The sequence below is a fragment of the Zootoca vivipara genome, chromosome 5, assembly GCF_965207765.1.
Source record: "Zootoca vivipara chromosome 5, rZooViv2.hap1.1, whole genome shotgun sequence".
Lineage (NCBI taxonomy): Eukaryota > Metazoa > Chordata > Lepidosauria > Squamata > Lacertidae > Zootoca > Zootoca vivipara.
The window spans coordinates 10,367,571-10,390,673 of NC_142588.1; the positions used below are offsets into that span (position 1 = coordinate 10,367,571).

General features: G+C 46.0%; 1 protein-coding gene across 1 annotated transcript; it reads right to left on the reverse strand.

Moving 5' to 3' along the window:
- Positions 1–10,804: 10,804 nt before the first annotated feature.
- TMEM72 (transmembrane protein 72) lies at positions 10,805–21,786 on the reverse strand. The gene is made up of 5 exons (XM_035137357.3): positions 20,629–21,786; positions 13,803–13,869; positions 12,887–12,958; positions 12,592–12,731; positions 10,805–11,717 (listed from the first exon to the last, which is right to left on the reverse strand). Exons 1-5 carry the CDS (start codon positions 20,822–20,824, stop codon positions 11,317–11,319), a joined length of 876 nt encoding a protein of 291 aa, XP_034993248.2. The 5' UTR covers positions 20,825–21,786; the 3' UTR covers positions 10,805–11,316.
- Positions 21,787–23,103: the final 1,317 nt, after the last annotated feature.

Genomic DNA, 23,103 nt, shown 5'->3' on the forward strand with positions numbered 1-23,103 from the left:
AGGGAAGTTTTTAATCTGTGATATTTTAATGTATTTTAATGTGTGTTGGAAGCCGCCCAGAGTGGCGGGGGGGGGGGACCCGGCCAGATGGGCGGGGTATAAATAATAAACTATTATTATTATTATTATTATTATTATTATTATTATTATTATTATTGCCACAGCATTCTGCACCCGCTGGAGTTTCTGGGACAACTTCAAGGGCAGCCCCACGTAGAGCGAGTTACACTAGTCAAGCCTGGAGGTGACTGTCGCATGGATCACTGTGGCGGGAAAGGTAAGGGACCAACTGCTTGATACGGCGGAGATGGAAAAATGCCGCCTTTGCAGCAGCTGCAACTTGCGCCTCCATGGAGAGGGAGGCGTCCAAGGTTACACCCAAACTCTTGACAGAAGGCACTGGCACAAGTTGAGCCCCCGCAAGAGGGGCCCACCCAGACCCATGCTTTCTAGGGAGACGTGGAAGAAGTTGGTGGGCCGGCCTGTGAGTCTGCCACCCCTACTCCAAAGTACAGTGGTACCTCAGGTTAAGTACTTAATTGCTTCCGGAAGTCTGTACTTAACCTGAAGCGTACTTAACCTGAAGCGAACTTTCCCATTGAAAGTAATGGAAAGTGGATTAATCCGTTCCAGACGATGAAAAACACCCCCTAAAACAGCAATTTAACACGAATTTTACTGTCTCTAACGAGACCATTGATCCATAAAATGAATCATTGTACTGTACTATAAAATACAGTGGTACCTCAGGTTAAGTACCGGTACTTAATTGGTTCCGGGGTGCCATTCGCACCCCGAGAAGTACTTAATCTGAGCAGGAATAGCGGGCGGGCGCGAAGCGTCAATAGAGCGCTTCTGCGCATGCGCAAACCGCACAGATCACTTCTGCGCATGCGCAAACTGCACAGATCACTTCTGCGCATGAGTGCGCGACAGTACCCAGAAGTAAACTGAAAGTACTGTACTCAAACTGAAGCATACTTAACCCGAGGAATGACTGTAAGGGATGTGGGTGGCGCCGTGGTCTAAACCACTGAGCTACTTGGGCTTGCCGATCAGAAGGTCGGCGGTTCGAATCCCCGCAACTGAGTGAGCTCCCGTTGCTCAGTCCCAGCTCCTGCCAACCTAGCAGTTTGCAAGCATGCCAGTGCAAGTAGATAAATAGGTACCACTGTGGTGGGAAGGTAAACAGTGTTTCCGTACGCTCTGGTTTCTGTCACAGTGTTCCATTGTGCCAGAAACGGTTTAGTCATGCTGGCCACATGACCCGGAAAGCTGTCTGTGGACAAACACCGGCTCCCTCGGCCTAAAAGCGAGATGAGCGCCGCACCACATAGTCGCCTTTGACTGGACTTAACCATCCAGGGGTCCTTTACCTTTTTACCTACTGTATTATTCTGTGTTGGTACCTAAATATGGGCCTATGGCCGTAATAAAGTGTTTGATTTGATTTTTACCTACTCCAAAGTAAAGACAGCACTCATGGAATTTGAGAATCCTCTTTGCAAATCCAAAGTTTGCACTCAACTCAAAAATCCAAAGCACTTGACCTTTCTCCAGATAAAATGTCTATAATGAGTCAGATGTCTATTCCATTTAAACCAGAATTGCCTACTGTTGTCAGCAGCAACTACCACAAAGCTAACAACTGCCACCTGTTTCGCTTTACGTCAGCACACGTTTAAGAAATGGATAAACTTCCCTGTATTTTGGACTTGGCCATCTATATTTACCCTTAGCTAGGGGCCTTGAAGTGGGCAGCCATCTACAGAAGCCAATGTCCTAATAAACGTGTAAGCGCCGACACAGGTGGCGCTGTGGGTTAAACCACAGAGTCTAGGGCTTGCTGATCAGAAGGTCGGCGGTTCGAATCCCTGCAACGGGGTGAGCTCCCGTTGTTGGGTCCCTGCTCCTGCCCACCTAGCAGTTCGAAAGCACATCAAATGCAAGTAGATAAATAGGGACCGCTCCGGCGGGAAGGTAAACGGCATTTCCGTGTGCTGCTCTGGTGCGCCAGAAGCAGCTTTGTCATGCTGGCCACATGACCCAGAAGCTGTCTGCGGACAAACGCCGGCTCCCTCGGCCTATAGAGCGAGATGAGAGCCGCAACCCCAGAGTCGGACACGACTGGACCTGATGGTCAGGCGCCCCTTTACCTTTAGGGGTCTTGAAGTGGGCAGCCATCTACAGAAGCCAATGTCCTAATAAACGTGTAAGTTTTTTTAAGTACCGCAAGACTCTCTGTTGGTTTTGCAACAACAGGATAGCCCTCCGTGGCTCCCGAGGGCAGCAGCCAAACTAGTGGGTTCAAGTTACAAGAAAGTGAATTCTAACTAAACATTTGGAAACACTTCCTGATGGCACAAATTGTTTGACAGTGGAGCAGACTTCCTCAGAAGGTGATGGGCCTCCATCATTAAATGTTTTTAAGCAGAGTCCGGGTGGCCAGTCATCTTGCAAGGCGTTAGAAGCTGTGACCTTGAAGGCCACTTCTAACTACAATTCTCTTACTGCCCCTTTGGTGGATGTAAAACATCTCTCTTTTTTCCAGTCCTCCCAACGCAGCCCAGTGATTAATAGGCATGGCTGTGTAGTGTCCCCTGGGGCAGCCACAACAACCTTTATTGTGCAATTTCTTGCTGTTTTCTTTTTGCGCAGAATTTACTACTGGGTATGTCTCTTTTACCACGCTTTTTTTAAAAAAAAACAAGAACAAACAAACAAAAACTCAACATTCCTCCGTCTGGTCGGTTCCTGAGAGAAATTGCGAGGAGAGGCCAAGGATCACGCCAGAGGAACCCAGAAGACTCCAAACTGGAACCTGTTTTCTTAACACAAATGTAAATCATGGAGAGGCAGTTTGAGAAACAAAGCTGCTAAACGGGGACGGCTCTTTATAGAGGAGCGATGCTATCGTGTTTTGAGGCATTCGGTCTGTAGCAGGCACAGGGGAAACAATAGCCTTCCAGATGTTGATGAACTATAAATCTCCTGAGCCCTAGCCAACATGGCCCACGGTTAGGGATTGTGGGAGTTGTAACAACAACTGCAGGGCCACAGGTCCCCCACCCCAATTTATATTTATGACCGAGAGTTTCCTCCCTTCACCAACCATCTCTCCCCCCCACGTACACATTCTCAATGTTTACAAGAAGAGATCTCAATGCTAAATACCAAGACCTCAGATAGAACTTCAACCGTGATTTGTCTGCTGGCTGATCTCTATAAAGGATTTGCCAGACTGTGAAACCGCACAACAAATATTTCCGAGTCGTTTTGTGGTTTCGGAATCGTTTTGTGGCTTCGGCAACAATTCTTTGCAGCACACTATGCTTTTCTATGGCCATTGCATCCTGAAACTGAATTTAACACCCAACACCTTTCTTGATCGAATTGGCAGTACCAATTGAGATTACATTACGCTCCAGCATTAACTTGGGGTGAGGGTTGTTGTTGTTTTTTCCTTTCATTTTAAAAAAACCTGACGATGAAATCTGTTACAGAAGTAAAAATAGAATAAAAGAGTAGCATTTTATTTGGAGGTTTAATCAGAAAAAGCCAGGGCTTTTTTTCAACCAGAACTCTCAGGCATCTCTCAGGTGGGCGCCATTGCCATTATAAGAGAACAAGGTGAGATTTTCGGAAAACACTGGAAAAATTGTTGGATCGATGTGAATGATTTTTTGGACTAGGGAATGGTTTAGGTATGGTTTGCTAATTAGTGAGTAAGAGTATTGCTTTGTTTATTACTGGAGTATTGTTAATGTTGTTCAGTACTATTTATATAGCTGTTACTGTATTGTATATTTTTCTTTGTTGTAAGAAACTGACCCGGAAAGCTGTCTGAGGACAAACGCCGGCTCCCTCGGCCTGGAAGCGAGATGAGCACCACAACCCCGTAGTCGCCTTTGACTGGACTTAACCGTCCAGGGGTCCTTTACCTTTTTACCTTACTAAGGGCTACATGTACATTAACTGCTATAAACGCTACAAAATGAGTCCTTTGGACCTAGAATGGAAACAAGACAAATTGACATAGGCGCAGCTGTGGGTGAAAATACATTTTAAAAATAGCAGTTTTAAAAACTGACTAGATATGTGCTTGAATTCAGACATTGTGTGCAGTGGGAGTCTCCAAGTAATCGTTAAAAAATATAAAATAAAATTCCAGAACTAGTGTGATCTCAAAATGCATTAGACAGAGGGGAGAATTCATTTTGTTTATCAGCACTGTAGCAATATTATGTAAGTTGCCCTCAGTGAGGATGGGCCCACTCTAATTTTGCATTTTCAGCTTTTTGACATAAAAGGACCAGGCTCTTAGCATTGTGCTCTGAATTTACAAAACAAAAGAGCATTCTCGAGACATCTTCACAGTTTCTAATCTGTGCTAGTGGTCTTAATTATGCTTGTTCCCTTGCTTAAGAAAATTAGAAGGGTCTGGCAAAATCAATCTGATACTCATCTATTCCAGAATTATTTGAAAGAATCCCAGCAACCAGCAGGCACAAATTGTTCTAGGGGGAAAAATGGCCTGTAGATTGCAATCTACACTATTCATCATTTAAGCTTTTAATTATTTCATCATTATTCAGCTTTTTAAAATCCTCCTTTGGGGGCATACTGTCATCCCAAGGGAGCTTGCAATACTTATGAAAACACAAATGCCCCAAATATTGGTGTTGTCCTTTTGAAAAAACACCTGACCAGCAGCGATGAGACCATTATGTATCTCCCTCGGGAGGGAGTGCAGATTTTTCTTACACACACAAAATCTTTCACGGAGTGTGTTATAGTGTTAAATGCAGCCCAAACTTTCCCCTCCATCCTTTAAACTGTGTACACATCTGAAATATACTCGGAGTCCTGTAGTGATTTCATGCTCTTTATTGCAGCTTGTAAAACAGTGAATGAAACTTTCCCCAATGTCTGCTATATATACATTATTTACACAATGGGCCCCACGTGATTTGCTAATTCCGGGCTGCTCCTGTAGGCTAATCAGGTTGCGGATTCACTTCATCCAGGAGCCTGATTGGCTGCTTCTGCAGGCCAATCAGGTCACTGATTCACTTCCACCTGGAGCTGGGTTGGGTGGCTGCTGCGGACCAATCAGACTGCTGCATTCTGGATCCTATTGTTCTAGGAATCAGCTCCGTACATAACAACATTGTATGTTTATTCCAGCTCCGGTGTGCTCCCGTCGCTGGGTGTTTGAAGCCGAACACGCATCCAGGAGTCATCAAACTTTTTCAGCAGGGGGGCGGTCCACTGTCCCTCAGACCTTGTGGGGGGCCGGACTATTTTTTTGGGGGGGGGGATGAACAAATTCCTATGCCCCCCCCAAATAACCCAGAGATGCATTTTAAATAAAAGGACACATTCTACTCATGTAAAAATACCAGGCAGGCCCCACAAATAACCCAGAGATGCATTTTAAATAAAAGGACACATTCTACTCATGTAAAAACATGCTGATTCCCGGACCGTTTGCGGGCCATATTTAGAAGGCGATTGGGCCGCATCCAGCCCCTGGGCCTTAGTTTGGGGACTCCTTAGCCACAACCCATATGCATCCAGTGGTTTCTTGAGAAATCTCACTGTTTGCTGTGCTTTCCCCCTCAAAACAGCTTCCATCCAGTTTGAAAACACAAGCCGCTTCGAACACGAGTTCACAGGGAAACAAATCAGGTGACTCACATCAGGTGAAGGCCTCCCCATCCCCTCTCTGGTGCGTACAACACACTGCAAACATGACTTGAAACACCCCTGCTCAGTTGGTTAGAGTGTGGTGCTCATAACGCCAAGGTTGCAGGTTCGATTCCCCTATGGGACAGCTGCATATTCCCGCATTGGAGGGGGTTGGACTAGATGACCCTCAGGATCCCTTCTGACTCTACAATTCTATGATTCTAATGTGCACATAACCTTAGACTAGGAGAAGCCTTGGACAGGCTTGTGTCAGAAGCAAGTTTGCTTTATTATTATTTTTTAAATAATTTTTATTTGATTTTACAAATACCGTATTTTCCCGTCTATTAGACGCCCCTATGTATAAGACATCCCCTATTTTGGGAGACTCATATTTAAGAAAATGGGGGGAGATGGCCCCATGTATAAGACACCTCCTAATTTATGACATTATTTTTAAGGGGGGAAACCTAGTCTTATACACGGAAAAATACGGTAAAGGGTTATAACAATACAAAATACATATCCATACGGTATTTAGAGATTTCTCCAAATCAGTGCCGGATTTGCATATACAGTGGTGCCTCGCTTAACGAATGCCCTGCTTAACGAAATTTCCGCATAACGAAAGGATTTTTCGAGCGGAGCTTGCCTCGCTAGACGAATGCGTTTTACAAAAAATTCGTCTAGCGAATCGCGGTTTCCCATAGGAATGCATTGAAATTCAATTAATGTGTTCCTATAGGCAAAAAAAAAATCAAAAAAATTCAATGCATTCCTATGGGATTCGCTAGACGAATTTTTCGTTATAAGAAAAGACCCGTGGAACGAATTAATTTCGTCTAGCGAGGCACCACTGTAAGCTAAACAAGCTATAGCTTAGGGCCCCACTCTCTTAGGGGGGGCCAAAAATTTAAACCTGGATGTACTTGGATAAAATACATATTTTGTTATGTGCAAATGGCTTTAGATAGCTATTAGCTCCATAAATTACCACATAGCATATATTCAACACAAAGAACAGCAACAATTTGTTGTTGACAAAGGACAGCTGGACATATAAAGGGCCCCATTACCTCCAATAGCTTAGGGCCTCATCAAACCTAAATCTGGACGTGCTCCAAATCTCTGGATTTCCCACTTTCCCCTCCATCGGTCCTCTTGTCAACCTTTCCAACCACATATGATTACATAATCTATATTTTATGTCTCTCCATTTTGTCCATAGTATTTGCTACATTACAAGTGTTATTGCAATCCTGCTGATGTTTTCATTTGCTTACAGTGGTCTCCTAGATAATTTACTCCCATTCTTTATTCAAATTTTGGTCTTTTTGGTTCCTGAGCTTTCCGGTCAGTTTTGCCATTTTGTCGTATTCCAACAGCTTAGTTTGCCATTCCTCTCCGGTAGGGACTTTGTTGTCTTTCCATCTCTGGGCTAGTAACATCCGTGCGGCTGTTGTCGCATACATAAAAAGTCTTTTCTGCTCCTTCAGAATATCGGTACCTACAATTCCTAATAAAAAAATCTTCTGGTTTTTTTTTTAACAAAAGTTTTTTGAAGCATCTTTTTCAATTCATTATATATCATTCCCCAGTTTATAAGGTCCTCGCCAGTGGTCTGCCCTTGGAACCATGACGCTTACAAAGTGACACTGTTTTTGAGAATACTACAAATTGCGGTGAAAAATAGTGTTCCTAAAAAAAAGTCATGCATGTACTTTGAACAAAACAAAAAAGTCTTTAGTGCACCGCAGAGACTTCCAGCAACTTTGAGGTATTCTCCTGAGCAGAGTTTCTTTGGATAAATACAATTATGTTTGGAATGAGTTTACACAGAATATATTAGGTGATTGAAAATTATACGAGTGTATTAGGATAATAGGGGGGGGCTTTCAGGTGCTCTCTGTATGGGCAGTGAAATCACCTGGTTCATACCTACAGACACCTCACAGCAAACTTTCTGGCCCACCACCCAGAATATTGAAGCCTCCCAAGTTTCTTGGCTTCCCTCCCCTCTTTCCGTTCATTAGCTTCCCTAGGAAGAAACCAGGGGCCTGAAGAACACAATTGCCCTCAATTGAGGCTGTGTGTTGCAGCTGCCTTGATCTGTGGCCTGAATTCAGCCTGCGGGCACTTTGAAAGGCTAACCAGAGAGAACAGGCGAGGGTGCCATTACAGAGCACTGAACACTCGGGGAAGCTAAAATGCCTCAGATCCATTTTCGTGAGAAAAATGAGAGCATTATCCCGGCCGCCTAACTGGTTAGCAAGGGGTTAACTTCACTGGTGGCATTTTTATCACCAAGAATCTGTCCCAAGAGCGCCTGGACTAAAACTGTCTATCAAAAACTTCACTCTTCTGGTTTATCACCACAGCAGCTACTCACTGCTGTGTTTTAGTAAAGCAAACAGTCTAATTTGTCAGCGCCTAAATGATATCGAGCGTCAGAACAACTTGGCCACAATAAGGAAATTTTGCCCGCGATATGACTATTTTCCACCTTCCCATTTCGACTCTCTGGCACCCTATCTGCCATAACCTAGCAATTCTAAAATATAGACACGCTTTTACTCTCGCAAAATTGAATGTATTGCCCTCGGCTGTCCTCGAGGGACGATTCCAACAGATTCCACACGAAAAACGCTTATGTCCCTCTGGAGATGGCAGTCCCGAATCGGTGGTGCATACTTCTGGTTTGCATACTTTATAAAGACTTGAGGAGCGAGATTATCACCCCTCTTTTATTGTCCATTCCGGGTCGCCCAACCACTGCCACAGTGTCCTTTCTCTTGGCAGATCAAGATGAGTAGGTGACAGTCGCAAAGGTTGCAAGGTTTTTAGCTGGGGCAATCAGAATAAGAGCCACCATTTGACTATTGATTCAAAACCCTAAAATGTATTTTATATAATTGACTTTTTATTTCTATTATTTGTATACAGTGGTGCCTCGCTTAACGAATGCCCTGCTTAACGAAATTTCCACTTAACGAAAGGATTTTTTGAGCAGAGGTTGCCTCGCTAGACGAATGTGTTTTACGAAAAATTCGTCTAGCGAATCACGGTTTCCCATAGGAATGCATTGAAATTCAATTAATGCGTTCCTATGGGCAAAAAAAAATTCAAAAAAAATTCAATGCATTCCTATAGGATCCGCTAGGCAAAATTTTTCGCTATAAGAAAAGACCCGTGGAACGAATTAATTTCGTCTAGCGAGGCACCACTGTATTTTATTGTTGTTTTATTGCTATGGCCGATGGCTGATGCAAATAAAGATTCATTCATTTATTCTGTCCACCAAAGCGAAGAAACCTAACAGATCACGACTGCGATCGGTTCTTATGGGAATCTATTGCCATCTTCAGCCCAGAAAAGGAACTGTCTTACATCTGCGACCAAACCAAGCAGCGTGGGGCATTTGTCCAAAGTAGAGCTGGATGTATTTTGCATCTGCTTGCAAAAGTGTTTGGGTTATTTTTGTATCTGGATGATATTATAGGGTGTGTGTTTTTGGTGTGCAAAAGGCCCTTTGTACGTCTCATATTACTCGTTCTCTGAACTGTTTGACACTCGTTTCCATTCCACAGGCAAAACGAAGGTTGCAAAGGGGTGCTTTCCGTATGTGAAATCCGTAACTCAAGTTCATTGCTCTAGGCTACCATGAAACAGTTCAAGCAACAGACTGCAGAAGGGTGACATTTTCCTGCCTCCGCTCTCTCAGATTACTGCAAAAGGGAGGGGAAACGATACATGGTTCTTTAGCCACATTTGGCCACATGGGCTTAACTACAGCCACTTTTGGTGTATATAAAATGGCTTCGTCAGGAGGACAGCTCATAGAATCCGATGAAAACAGGGAAATCTAAGGAAAGGCAGGACATTCCAGGATCAGATCAGAAACCGGGACACCTTCTCCAAATCAGGGACGTCCCTGGAAAATAAGGACACTTGGAGGGTCTGTAAATACTGATGGGTGATGGATGCCCTGGTCCTCAGCCTTTGTAGGATATTTTTCCTTTCATCTGACTCTGCTCTGTGAGCCTTGTTACACACCCTCCAACATTTCTCCGATGAAAATAGGGACGTCCTAGACAGCATCTTAAAAAGCAGAGACATCACCTTGCCGACAAAGGTCCGTATAGTTAAAGCTATGGTTTTCCCAGTAGTGATGTATGGAAGTGAGAGCTGGACCATAAAGAAGGCTGATCGCCGAAGAATTGATGCTTTTGAATTATGGTGCTGGAGGAGACTCTTGAGAGTCCCATGGACTGCAAGATCAAACCTATACATTCTTAAGGAAATCAGCCCTGAGTGCTCACTGGAAGGACAGATCGTGAAGCTGAGGCTCCAATACTTTGGCCACCTCATGAGAAGAGAAGACTCCCTGGAAAAGACCCTGATGCTGGGAAAGATTGAGGGCACTAGGAGAAGGGGACGACAGAGGAAGAGATGGTTGGACAGTGTTCTCGAAGCTACCAACATGAGTTTGACCAAACTGCAGGAGGCAGTGGAAGACAGGAGTGTCTGGCGTGCTCTGGTCCATGGGGTCACAAAGAGTCGGACACAACTAAACGACTAAACAATTCCATGATAATAATAATAATCTTATTACTTGTACCCCGCCCATCTGACTGGGTTGCCTCAGCCACGCTGGGTGGCTTCCAACATATATAAAAACATAATAAAACATTAAACATTAAAAGGTTCCCCACTATAGGACGGCCTTCAGATCTCTTCTAAAGGTTGTATAGTTACCTATCTCTTTGGCTCAGGGGTCGCATAACTCCATACCCCTCCAACATTTCTCCGATGAAATCCCTAGGGAAAAGTGGGACATTTCGGGATCAAATCAGAAACCGGGACAACTTCTGTAAATCCGAGACTGTCTCTAGAAAACAGGGACACTTGGAAGTCTTTTGCTAGCTGTTTTCTTTTACTGCTGGCAGAGCACAGTCAAGGGGAGCAAGGTAGAGACAACTTCAGGCCCAAAATAGCCTGGTGGGCTATGAGGTTTTTTATTTCCCTCCTTCCTTTAGGAATTCTTGCGAACACTGAAGAAAAATTGGAAAGGGGAGTTTATGCTACCCCTCTGGGGCCTTGTAAGCCACAATGCTCAATTGAAACACGTTTATTAAAAAAATAAAATAAAACACGTTTATGTATGTCAGATTCTAGACAATTCATGGAGGGACACTGAGACAAAATGTGAGCTGTTGCCTGGTCTATGTCCCTCTCAGTCTCCGTGTCCCTGTGTTCACTCTTTTCTGCAACATAGTCCTGGCTCCATTCCACAGATTGGACACTGTGAAGTCTTATGGTAGTAACCAAACAGCTAACAACAAGGAAGCAACAAAAAACAACAACAGGAAAATCTCTCCTTCAATAAAAGTGGAGAAGAATGGACTTGGGAGTACAGGATGGGGATGACTGGGGACTTCATCCCTGTCCATCAGCTTCAACCAACGAAAGTTCTTGGCTGCTCTCATTGGCCTAACCCAAAGATGGGAGGTTTATTCTACAAGTTGCCTCCAGGTGTCTCTGCGGCAAACACTAGAATCATAGAGAAGCATGCCTAATCCTAGAGGCAGCAGGTTCTTGCTGTTGCTGTCTCCGCTGTAGGCTGTGTCACAGCTGGGGCGGAAGGATGGGAGCCATGTCCGATGTGGTTTCCTCAGCCAAGCTCTCCTGTTCTTCTGGGCTTTCTTTGACAGAAAGAATGATGTTCACCACCTTCTCTTCAAAGTGCACCTGCCTCCTTGTGGGTGGCGAGCTCGAAGAGGCCTCGGCGGTGTCCAGTTTCTTGCAGCTTTTGAAGAAGCTCCTCAGAGACCCAAGAAGGGAGTTGCGTTGCCCTCCTCGAGGTGCTCCCCTGGGGAAGGTGTAGGTTTGCTCGGCGGCGCCTGCATCCGTCATGGCTACAGCTGCGCTTTGGGAATCTGTGTATTGCTCTTCTCCAGGCGCTCTAGTTTCTTTCTGTTGCTTACTGAGCAGGAAGTAGGTGAAGCCGGTGACCACCAGCATCGTGCCTGGAGAGAGTAGGGAAAGAGGCAGAGAGAGAGGTCATGGGGTCTTGGTGGACCTCAAGCGGAACATGAGTCAGCAGTGTGATGCAGCAGCAAAGGAGAAAAAAAGCCAACACTATTCTAGGCTGCATCAGTATAGTGTCCAGATCAAGGGAAATAATGGTACCACTCTCTTCTGCCACCACACCTGGAATCCTGTGTCCAATTTTGAGCGCCGCAGTTTAAGAAGGATGTTGACAAGCTGGAACGTGTGCAGACGAGGGCAACTGAGATGATTAAGGGTCTGGGAACCAAGCCTTATGGTGAATGGTTGAAGGAGCTGGGTATGTTTAGCTTGTAAAAGAAAAGGTTCTCGCAATGCATCCATGACAGATAGCCATCCAACCTCTGCTTAAAAACCTCCAGGGATGGAGAGTCCACCACTTCCCAAGGGAGACCGTTCCACTGTCAAACAGAAAGCTTTTTCCTGATGTCTAGTTGGAATCTCCTTTCCTGTATCTTGAAGCCATTGATTCAAGTCCGACTCTCCAGAGAAAACAAGCTTGCTCCATCTTCCATGTGACAGCCCTTGAGATATTTGAAGATGGCAATCATATCTCCTCTTTTCCAGGCTAAACACCCCTAGTTCCTACTAGTAAACCACACCATACTCAAACCAGTACAGTACACCATATCATAGCTTATATGGCATGGAAGTTAAGGAAGCTGCTTTAATTCATCCGCTTGCATCATCCATGCTTTTCGGTGAATCCTTTATATTGCTTTTTTGAATCCTAAAATAATTTTTGGATTACAGCTACTGTTTACTGTATTTGCAAATAAAAAACAAAAAAAACCATTCTACTGCTTATTCCCAGTCTCCCTCTCTCCCTCTTACCTGGGATAGTGACGTGCCAAACTATGACAGGATGCAGGAAGCAGGCTACCGAGAGCAACACATACATCAGGAACTTCTGGAAGGCCCCCCGACGTCTGGCGTGTTTCCAACAAGTGTGCATCCCAGATCCCATCTTGGGGCTGCGGTGGAAGTGGAAGGATGAGGAGCTGGCTTAAGCCAAACACCAGTCACTCTCAAAAAGAGCTCAGTGCCAGGCTCAGCCCAGAAGTGCTTCCCCAAGCTGAATTTTAGCAGGGAGGGAGGGTTGGGGGAAGGAATGCAACGGGGCACTCACGTGCAACAAGCGGTCAAGAGCAGGCCCGCAAAGTATGCTGCTTCGCACACGGAAACGGCTATCCCTGAAACACTGAAGAACGAGAAATCGTTAGCAGAGCTCAGTAGCTGAACAGGGGAACATGCAGTGGTGTGCAGTAAAAATTTTCATAAGAGAACAGCTTGCGAGGGCAATTTGGGAGAGCGATGTCCTGATGTTGCGTGTGCGAGCATCACGCCTCTCTCCCTAAGCTGGGCAGAAGCTTCCCAGGCTTTGGGAAAGAGGCTCCAGGCCCCTGACAGGATGCTGAAGCCCTGTTGCCTCCTCCTTAAAGGACCCTTGACATGACCATGGTGCAATATTGGGCATCCTGAAGTCAGGCTTTGGGGACTCGGCTTCCTCCCCCGTGGCAGTAAACAAAAGATAAAATGAAAGGAACGTCTTACCAGTTAGAATCTTCAATAATCACAGTAAGAGAACAAAGAAATGGCAGCGCTCCCAATTAAGGGTTACTCCCCTCCTCCATCCCTATTAATCTATGTCACTCCTACGTCTTGTAACCTGAGCTTGCACCCTCTGTGCTTTCTGTTCTAACACTTTCTGAGCTCTCCGTGTTCTTGGAGAAGGGGGCTGAATGCTGTCCAGAGACTGTGAATCTATTAACTCTCTCTCGTCTAGTGTAGCTTCTGCTAACTGTTCCCCATCCAGTATTTCCCAGCTTCTGCCTTCTGAACTATGCCCCTCTGCAAACCACTGTTCCAAATTTATACTGTCCTCCTGCTCCTGGGAAGCAGGGACCACAGCACAGTCCCTGACATCTGTATATGGTGTATTCAGGCCCAGGTTTGCAGAAGTCCTTACATTGACCAGCACAAGCTTCTTTAGGTGCTCTCCCAAATCCACGTTATTTCCCCCCAGATGACACAGTCATACTCACAGCAAGTAGACAGCCAGGCTCTTGAACTGACCCAGAAGCAGTGTGTCTGTGCCAACGCCAATGAGCACTGAAACAAAACACAGATGAGAAGTTGGGAGTTGGGGGCATTAGGAGTCATTTCCCACTGTTGTACAATGCAAAGATAAACAACTCCATGGGTCAATCCCCCACAGGGGCAGCCAATCCTGCCTTGCCAGTGGTGGTTTCCGGCATAATCTTGCGGAGCACATATGATCCCACAATATTTCCGTGAGCTCTCAAGATTTTAGGGAGATCTTTCGGCATGCATGAGATCTTGTGAATATGGAATCTTTGACCCGGACACAACAACTAATCCAGAATGCGACAGCTAGACTGGTGACTGGGAGTGGCCGCCGAGACCGTATAACACCGGTCCTGAAAGACCTACATTGGCTCCCAGTATGTTTCTGAGCACAATTCAAAGTGTTGGTGCTGACCTTTAAAGCCCTAAATGGCCTCAGCCCAGTATACCTGAAGGAGCGTCTCCACCCCCATCGTTCAGCCAGGACACTGAGTGGAAAGCCCTCCCATCAGATGTCAAGGAAATAAACAACTATCTGACTTTTAGAAGACATCCAAAGGAAGCCCTGTTTAGGGAAGTTTTTAATATTTGATGTTTTAATGTCTGATGTTCAGAAGGGGAAGAGCACACACCAGACAAGACTGCAATGCCAGGGGAAGAAGAAGAAGAAGAAGAAGAAGAAGAAGAAGAAGAAGAAGAAGAAGAAGAAGAAGAAGAAGAAGAAGAAGAAGAAGAAGAAGAAGAATTTATTACTTATACCCCACATCTGGCTGGCTTTCCCCAGCCACTCTGGGCGGCTCCCAACAGAATATTAAAAACACGATAAAATAGCAAACAATAAAAACTGCCCTAAACAGGGCTGCTAAAATGGAGGTGGAGGGACAGAACCAGTCATATAAGCCTGTTGACTATTACACATGTACCGTCTTGCTTGTCTTTTCAGCATTTACTGAAGACTTTCCTCTTTCAGCAAGCCTTCTGAGATCTTTCTTAGTTGGCATCACTATTGTTGTCACTGGAATTGTTGTTAATCCCTAGAATTGGTAAAGGTAAAGGTAAAGGGGCCCCTGACCATCAGGTCCAGTCGTGTCCGCCTCTGGGGTTGCGGCGCTCATCTCTCTCTATAGGCCGAGGGAGCCGGCGTTTGTCTGCAGACAGCTTCCAGGTCATGTGGCCAGCATGACAAAGCTGCTTCTGGCGAACCAGAGCAGCGCACGGAAACGCCGTTTACCTTCCCGCCGGAGCGGTCCCTATTTATCTATTTGCACTTTGATGTGCTTTCGAACTGCTAGGTGGGCAGGAGCTGGGACCAAGCAATGGGAGCTCATGCTGTTGCAGGGATTCGAACCACCGACCTTCTGATCAGCAAGCCCTAGACTCTGTGGTTTAACCCACAGCGCCACCTGGGTCCCTTCTAGAATTGTTAAGATGTTTTAATTTTTTAAAAAAATCATGAGCAGGATATACATTAATAAGCATTGTGCAGGCAGTTTGGCACAATCAGCTGGCAATTGTGGACACCATTTTCTATTGGTACCTAATCCATCTTGGGGAATTGCTCGATTCTTTGCCAAGGCAGTTTCCTACTGGAAATGAATTCTATAGTTCAGCTTTCCTCAAGCTAAGTGCAGCTTACCACCTCTTGTGCAAGGAGGTAGACTTGTGGTCTTTGGACTTAAAGGGCTCCATCACACAGGTGCCGGTAAGAACAGGGTCTCCCTCGGCTCCATCAGAGCTGCTAGAGTAGTCAGGCCCCTTTAACTGAAGACATATGTTCTAGTAAAGGACAGGGCTATCCACTGGACTGCATCAACAAAAGCCTGGTAATAGTACCACTCTCTTCTGCCTTGGTCACACCACTCCTGGAATACTGTGTCCAATTCAGGGCACCGCAATTTAAGAAGGATATTGACACCAGCTGGAAGATGTACAGAGGAGGGTGTCCAAGATGATCAAGGGTCTGGAACCAAGCCTTATGAGGAATGGTTGAGATGTTTAGCCTGGATAAGAGGATACTGAGAGGAGATATGATCATAGACATCTTCAGATATCTAAAGGGCTGTCCCATGGAAGATGGAGCAAGCTTGTTTTCTCCTGCTCTGGAGGGTAGGGCCCTAACCCATGGCTTCAAGTTACAAGAAAGGAGATTCCAACTAAACATCAGGAATAGCTTCTAGACAGGAATAGCTAATCTAGACAGTAAGAGCTGCTAGGCAATGAAACGGTCTCCCTTGGGAGGTGGTGGACTCTCCTTCCTTGGAGGTTTTTAAGCAGAGGTTGGACGGCCATCTGTCATGGATAATGTAGTTGAGGTTCCAGCATTGCAGGGGGCTGGACTAGAAGACCCTTGGGGTCCCTTCCAACTCTACAATTCTATGATTAGGCTTAGAACCCAAATTGCTGTTTGCTCTGATTGTGCACTGAAGAGCAGGTTTTGTCAGGGGGAAACGGCGGGACAAGAGGAAATTTGGATAAGCCGAGAGAGAGAGAGAGAGAGAGAGAGAGAGAGAGAGAGAGAGAGAGAACACATACCAAGCATGTATGTCAATGAATGGCAGTAACTACAGCATTCATGCCACCAAAAAGGCGCAGAGGAAACAGCCAAGGATTAGGCGCTGTAATGAGCTTTGGCTTGGATAGACCTGGTTCAGAAGGAAAGCATTAGCCCTTCCCAGGGATTTGAATTGTGACGCCTGGAACATTCCATTCTGATCTCCTTTCCTTTCATTCAGTGTTTAATCCCTAAACCAAGACTGGTCTCAACTAGCCATACAGTGAAACGGCTCCATGTGTCGGTGAGAGAAACCGGCACATTCCAATTACTCAGTAAGCCAAAGCAGGAACGAATCACACATTATAGGGTAGAAACATTTGATAGTTTGTGTACCGTGGTAAATGCCAGTGTAAAGATGGCAACATTGCACGCTTCCTTTTCTCGTGTCTGCAAATTTGCAGGGGATATGCATAAGGAACAATAGCTAATTATGTGTGTGCTCCCATTTGTTTTTACAAAGATACCCTACAGATAGCAACAGTGTTTTGTGTTGTGTAGGCTCCTATGATGTAAGTGGTGGGCCCCGCCTGCTAGCCTGCTCCCTAAAATATCACTGGTTTGCTCATTTCTATATATAGGGTGCCTACATTCTGCATGTGCAAATGGCTTTAGATACCTATTAGGTCCATAAATGACCATATAGCATATATTCAACACAAAAAACAGTGACAATTTGTTGTTTACAAAGGACAGCTAGACATAGGTTTTATTTTATTTGTTTTTTATCTTATATTTTGGAAATGTATATCCAGATTTTTTTTCCTTTAATTTTTTTTGGGGCCCCCTGTTAGATAGCATCCTAGTAATGACTCCCGTGATCTGAAAGTATTTGCCACACGGTGCAATCCTTTTGCTGACTTGTGGCTGCTGGGCAGGCAAGATCAGCCCTGTGCTGCCCAAGGCATTTTGCTGCCTGAGGCAAAGCAACACAGGCCACTCCCACCAAGTCTAGTTCCAGGTACCAAGGCTGGATCAAGTTGTTTTGGCACCTGAGGCAGAAAAATCCTACAAGCATCTTTGAAGATGGCTATCCTCTGAATTCTTCATACAGACCTCCCAGCCTGTCCCCCCATACAAGAGTCTCTTATCTGTCTGCTTAATTGCATGCAATGCCTTTTTTCTGGGGGGGACGCAGGGGTACGCAAACTCCTAAACATTTTGCGAATCTAAGTTTGGCCTCATTGAGAGGCAGTATTTCAACATGAGTAGGAAGATGAGAGTATCCCAAACATTTTATTAAAGAAAAAAGCACTGAGTGCATGCTGGAAAAGGTAAAGGACCCCTGACAGTTAAGCCCAGTCGCAAATGACTCTGGGGTTGTGGTGCTCATCTCACTTTACTGGCTGAGGGAGCTGGCATTTGTCCGCAGACAGTTTTTCCAGGTCATGTGGCCAGCATGACTAAGCTGCTTCTGGCGAAACCAGAGCAGCGCACGGGAACACCGTTTACCTTCCCCCTTCCCGCCAGAGTGGTACCTATTTATCTACTTGCACTTTGACATGCTTTCAAACTGCTAGGTTGGCAGGAGCTGGGACTGAACAACGGGAGCTCAACCCGCCGTGGGGATTCGAACCGCCGATCTTCCAATCGACAAGCCCTAGGTTCAATGCTTTACACCACAGCGCCACCCGTGTCCCGATTGCATGTTATGTGTACATAATTCCTTGCATCAGGAGAGAACTAATTCTGTGACTCTACAACCTCTAGCAGGAAAGAACAGGTGCAGAGAGTTGAAGACCAGGTTGTCATGTTCCTGCCCACTGCAACATATCTCAGTCGGCTTGAAGCAGCACAGCAACTTTCTGCAAAAGTTGTTGTTCTTAAGGATGCTTCGCCACCTCTGCCAACATTCTCCTTTGCTTTGAAAACAGAGTGGTTTCTCCCTCCTACCCTCAACCACCCATGAATTACTGCAGAGAGTTACCAGCAAAAACTTCAGGACAGTGCTAGTTAAAAGATGTCTTTTCAGGTCTTTAACACGCAGGCAACTAATCTAGTTCATCTTTGCACACCTCCGTTGCCCTCACCTGGGGTAGGCTCTCATACTGCATTTTGTGAAACCCATATAAACTAGGGTTGGCGAGGGGATCCAAGTCAGATCAAATTTTAATCTACCACAAGCAAAAACCAGGAACAAAGTGCCATCCATTTGGGAATTCGTATCAACTGAGAAATTGACACAAAGGATAGATTTGGCCAGGGGTAAAAAGAGAGAGAAAGAAAGAGATTATCGGCAGATTAGTGGCCTTTCATTATGTACACCAGGGGTGTCAAACTCAAATTCATCGGGGGCCGCATCAGCAGTTTGGTCACCCTCAAAGGGCCGGTTGTATCTGTAGGACTATGTGTCCACTCTTTATCATCATAAATTATTGTCACTGCATTCAATTATTACTGTTTTTTGTAATAATGTAAGTAATAACTAGCTCTGAAAGCAGAAACATAGTCAGAATAATGGCAAGTAGATATTCAAATGTACAATTATTGTACAATTTATTGAAAAATGATTTTTGGTAATTGCACTAGGTGGTGGAGGCTCGCTAGGGTTTCATGCAGGACCTTTGCAGAGCTACTAGTACCTGGAGATGCTGGGGTCCTTCTGCATGCAGGACAGATGTTCTGCCAGTGAGCCACCACCCTTCACCAAAGGGACTGGCTGAGGTTGACTCACTAGAGCTGCTCTCCTGGTTCCAGGGTTTAAGGGCCAGAAGTATAAAGCAGAATCCTATGTTTCTGAGGAGAGGGAGAGGGAGGGGAGGGAGGGAGGGAGGGAGGAAGGAAGGAAGGAAGGAAGGAAGAAAAGAGGGAGGGAGAGAGGAAGGAAGTAAAGAGGGGAGAGAAAGAAGAGTAGGAAATAAGGAAGGGAATAAAGAAGGAAAGAAAAAGAAAGAGGGAGAGAAGACGGAAAGGGAGAAAGAAGGAAGGAAGTAGAGGGAAAGAAAGAATAAGAATGAGGGAGAGGAAGAAAGATGGGAAGGACGGAAGGAAGGAAGGAAGGAAGGAAGGAAGGAAGGAAGGAAGGAAGGAAGAAAGAAAAGAGGGAGCAGGAGGGAGAGAGGAAGGAAAGAGGTGAGAGAAAGAATAGTAGGAAAGAAGGAATAAAGAAAGAAAGAAAAAGAAAGAGGGAGAGAAGACAGAGATAAAGAAGGAAGGAAGGAGAGGGAAAGAAAGAATAAGAACGAGAGAGAGGAAGAAAGAAAGGGAAGGGGGGGTCGCCGCCTTGATTCAGCGCCAGAAAAGAGCGCGAAGGGACCCACGGGCAAAAAGCATTTCCCGTGCAGCGTGAGGCAGTGGGTGTCCGTTTTAGGAGAAGTGCGTAAAGCCTCAGAGTTGCACGTTCGTGAGGCTGAGCCGCTGCTGAGCTCACGTTCATGAGGCTGAGCCGCAGCAGGAGGAGGAGGAGGTGAGGCAAGAGGAGGCGGAGGCTTGCCGGGTCGGTGCCCGGCAGCGCCGTGCGGAGAGTCCTGAGCCTCTGGGATGCAGCAGTGCTCTGTAGCACTTTGAATCCTCCTCCTCCTCCACACGGCGCTGCTGGGTGCTTTGTCTGTGCTTCAGCAGCAGCAGCAGCAGAAGCAGTTTCCAGGCGCCGAGCCGTGGCAGGAGGAGGAGGATTCAAAGTGCTACAGAGCACTGCTGCGTCGCAGAGGCTCGGGACTCTCCGTGCGGCGCTGCCGGCCGTTGACCCGGAAAGCTGCCTCCTTCTCCTGCTGTGGCTTGGGGCGCTCCACGCAGCGCTGCTCTGGCCGCCTTTCTACCCCCCCCCGCCCCCAGCTGTTTGTCGGCGCTTTGTCGGCGCGGCGCTTCAGAAGCAAGGTCCCGCTGCTGGGTCCCGCTGGCTGGGGCGCTCGGCGGGCCACATGACGAGGTCTGGCGGGCCGGATTTGGCCCCCGGGCCTTGTGTTTGACACCCGTGATGTACACCAATAAGAAAGGTGCTGTCATTGGTCTTTAAACATACAGTATATGGATTGTGTAATTTAAATTCTATTTGTTCAAAGGGGATGGACTCTCAGGAAAAGAACTGTGCAGATTGTGGATCTATATGTGCGCTGCCTAAATTTATTGCTTACAGGTTTACTTTAATTCATTTTGGGAATCTTGGGGAGGTTTCTGGTGTCAAAAGTAGTATGCCTGTTTTAAGAAAATAAAGTAAGAATGAATGTCCGAAACCAAAGTGGTATCCATGTCAGAAAAGCAGGGCAGAAAATCACACTAACAGTGCTCCTTACCTGCTCCAGTGGAGATTCCCAGAAGTCGGCAGGTATATTCCAGAGTATTCCAAAAAGCTGCTTGCTTCATGTTGGCCAGGCAAGAAGCGCTTTGAACTTTTGGAAATTTTTGAGGCAGCCCTGCGCTCTGACTTCCTGCACTGAGATGGAGTGAGCCTGGAGTCAAGGATCCCCGCCCTTCCCAAAGGAACATCATTCCAATGTGCTATACACAAAAAAGACCCCAAACAACACACCCTTTTTCCACGCAGAAGCAGTTAGCACTGGTCCCAGCGGGACTGGGTCGTCCTTCTGGTGCTGCCATTGTCCTGCATCCCTCAGTGGGACAATTAATGATTACCAGGCAGAGCAGGAATCTCAGCCAGTGCCTGAGGGCCACTTTCCCCTCGCTTCATGTCGGCGCATACAGAAGGCGAGCAAAAGACTTGCTCCTGCACATTTGATGCAGATTAGTTGCCATGGGGTTTAAGGCTTTGCTAGCTGCTTTTCATAAGGCTCCGGCTCACTCCGGAGAGACCACGAGGGGTGCAATAGTTCTCACCTGAACAGCAGTCATGTCCAAAATGAGATGCCACTTCGCTAAGTATCTGAATGTTTCCTTTTATGAGATACTCCTCGGCCACATTACAGCCATTTAGAGTGCTTCCCCTTTGGATAAAACATTGAATTATTTATTCCCATTAAAAGCCAACGCACGCCTTATAATCAAGGAAATTCATTTCCAGCTGCAGCAAATTTATCCGCAGTAAGCTGCCGAAGTCTAGGAAGCCTACTCGCATAATTAAGAAACAGTTCCTATTTAATCTCAAGCATATTTAGCCTAGATATACCATTTCCCGATTAAGCAGCATTTGGGTTAACTTTGTCTACTTTGCTATAGTCCTAGATCTTCCATTCTAAACTCCTAGCAACATTGCAATTTAGCAATAGGAGCAGAAATTCAAATCAGCTTCCAGCAGCACATTTTTCAAATAGCTCTTTCATAATCCAGATTGATTTAGCAAATGCCTGAATCCTGCTTTAAGCCCATCTATAGTACTGTTCTGGGCACCAGAAGCTCCTCAATTCTAAATAATACATTCACATGACAGATGTTACAGACGGATCTCGACCATACCGTTCGCAAAAGGTGCTTCCAGACTGCGGCTATTTTGGGGTGGGATTCAATCATATACCAGCAAACGCAAGTTTTGCAACTTGGTGCTCTTGAACAACAAACCCACTCCCCCCCCCCAAAAAAGCAGGCTTCTTGTGAAAAGGAAGCCAGGAAATGCACCGGAAAGTGTGCAATAACAATTGTGCCTTCTGTGGCATACGATGTTTTCATTGTGTCTGGCTGTTAACCAGAAGGTTGGTGGTTCGAGGCCACACAGGGACAGCTGGGGGCAAGATTCATGCACTGCAGGGTTTAGACTAGATGATCCTTGGGATCCCTTCCAACTCTAAGATTCTATGATGCAATGTTGCATAACCACCCTGCAAGTCATTGATTGTGAATGCTCAATCAATAACTGGCATTGTCTAGCCTCTGCACAAACTCTGTGGAACTAAATCAGGAAGAGTGCTCGATAAACACATGTAAAGTGCTTGCTGTAAAGCATGGGTAGGCAAACTAAGGCCCCAGGGGCAGAATCCGGCCCAATCGCTTTCTAAATCCAGCCCACAGACGGTCCAGGAATCAGCATGTTTTTACATGAGTAGAATGTGCACTTTTATTTAAAATGCATCTCTGGGTTATTTGTGGGGCATAGTAATTTGTTCACCACCACCCCAAAAAATAGTCCGCACCCCCCCCACAAGGTCTGAGGGACAGTGGACCGGCCCCCTGCTGAAAAGGTTTGCTGACACCTGCTGTAAAAGATAAAGGTAAGGACCCCTGGACGGTTAAGTCCAGTCAAAGGCGACTATGGGGTTGCAGCGCTCATCTCACTTTCAGGCCAAAGAAGCTGGCGTTTGTCCACAGACAGCTTTCTGGGTCATGTAGCCAGCATGACTAGACCACTTCTGGCGCATGGTGGAGACACAGTGACGGAAACCAGAGTGCAAGGAAACACGGTTTACCTTACTGCCGCAGCGGTACCTATTTATCTACTTTCACTTTGACGTGCTTTCAAACTGCTAGGTTGGCAGGAGCTAGCTGGGAAATAGCAACGGGAGCCCACCCCGTTGCACAGATTTGAACCGCCAACCTTCTGATCGGCAAGGAAGCCCAAGACGCTCAGTGGTTTAGACCACAGCACCATCCACTGTTTACAGTACACTTTGGTTCAGAAGGAAGCACAACTGCATTTGTTCTGTGAACCACCCTGAGACCTCCACAGATAGGGCAGAATATAATTGCAATTGCAATTACTAGCTTGCAATTACAGGGCTGCCTTCAGATGTCTTGCAATTACTACATCCAGGCTTCTAATAATCCAATCACCTGTTTTATTCCTATCAAAACATCTGGGGAAGGGCACTGGGGGCTGCAAC

What these genes read in the sequence shown, in the direction of transcription:
- TMEM72 (XM_035137357.3), bottom strand. Translation starts at nt 20,824, where the DNA reads ATGATGTTCCTTTGGGAAGGGCGGGGATCCTTGACTCCAGGCTCACTC. An exon ending in AGCCTGGCTGTCTACTTGCT is followed by an intron (nt 12,959 to 13,802) that starts GTGAGTATGACT and finishes CTCGTTCTTCAG; the next exon opens with TGTTTCAGGGATAGCCGTTT. An exon ending in CTCTTGACCGCTTGTTGCAC is followed by an intron (nt 12,732 to 12,886) that starts GTGAGTGCCCCG and finishes CTTCCACCGCAG; the next exon opens with CCCCAAGATGGGATCTGGGA.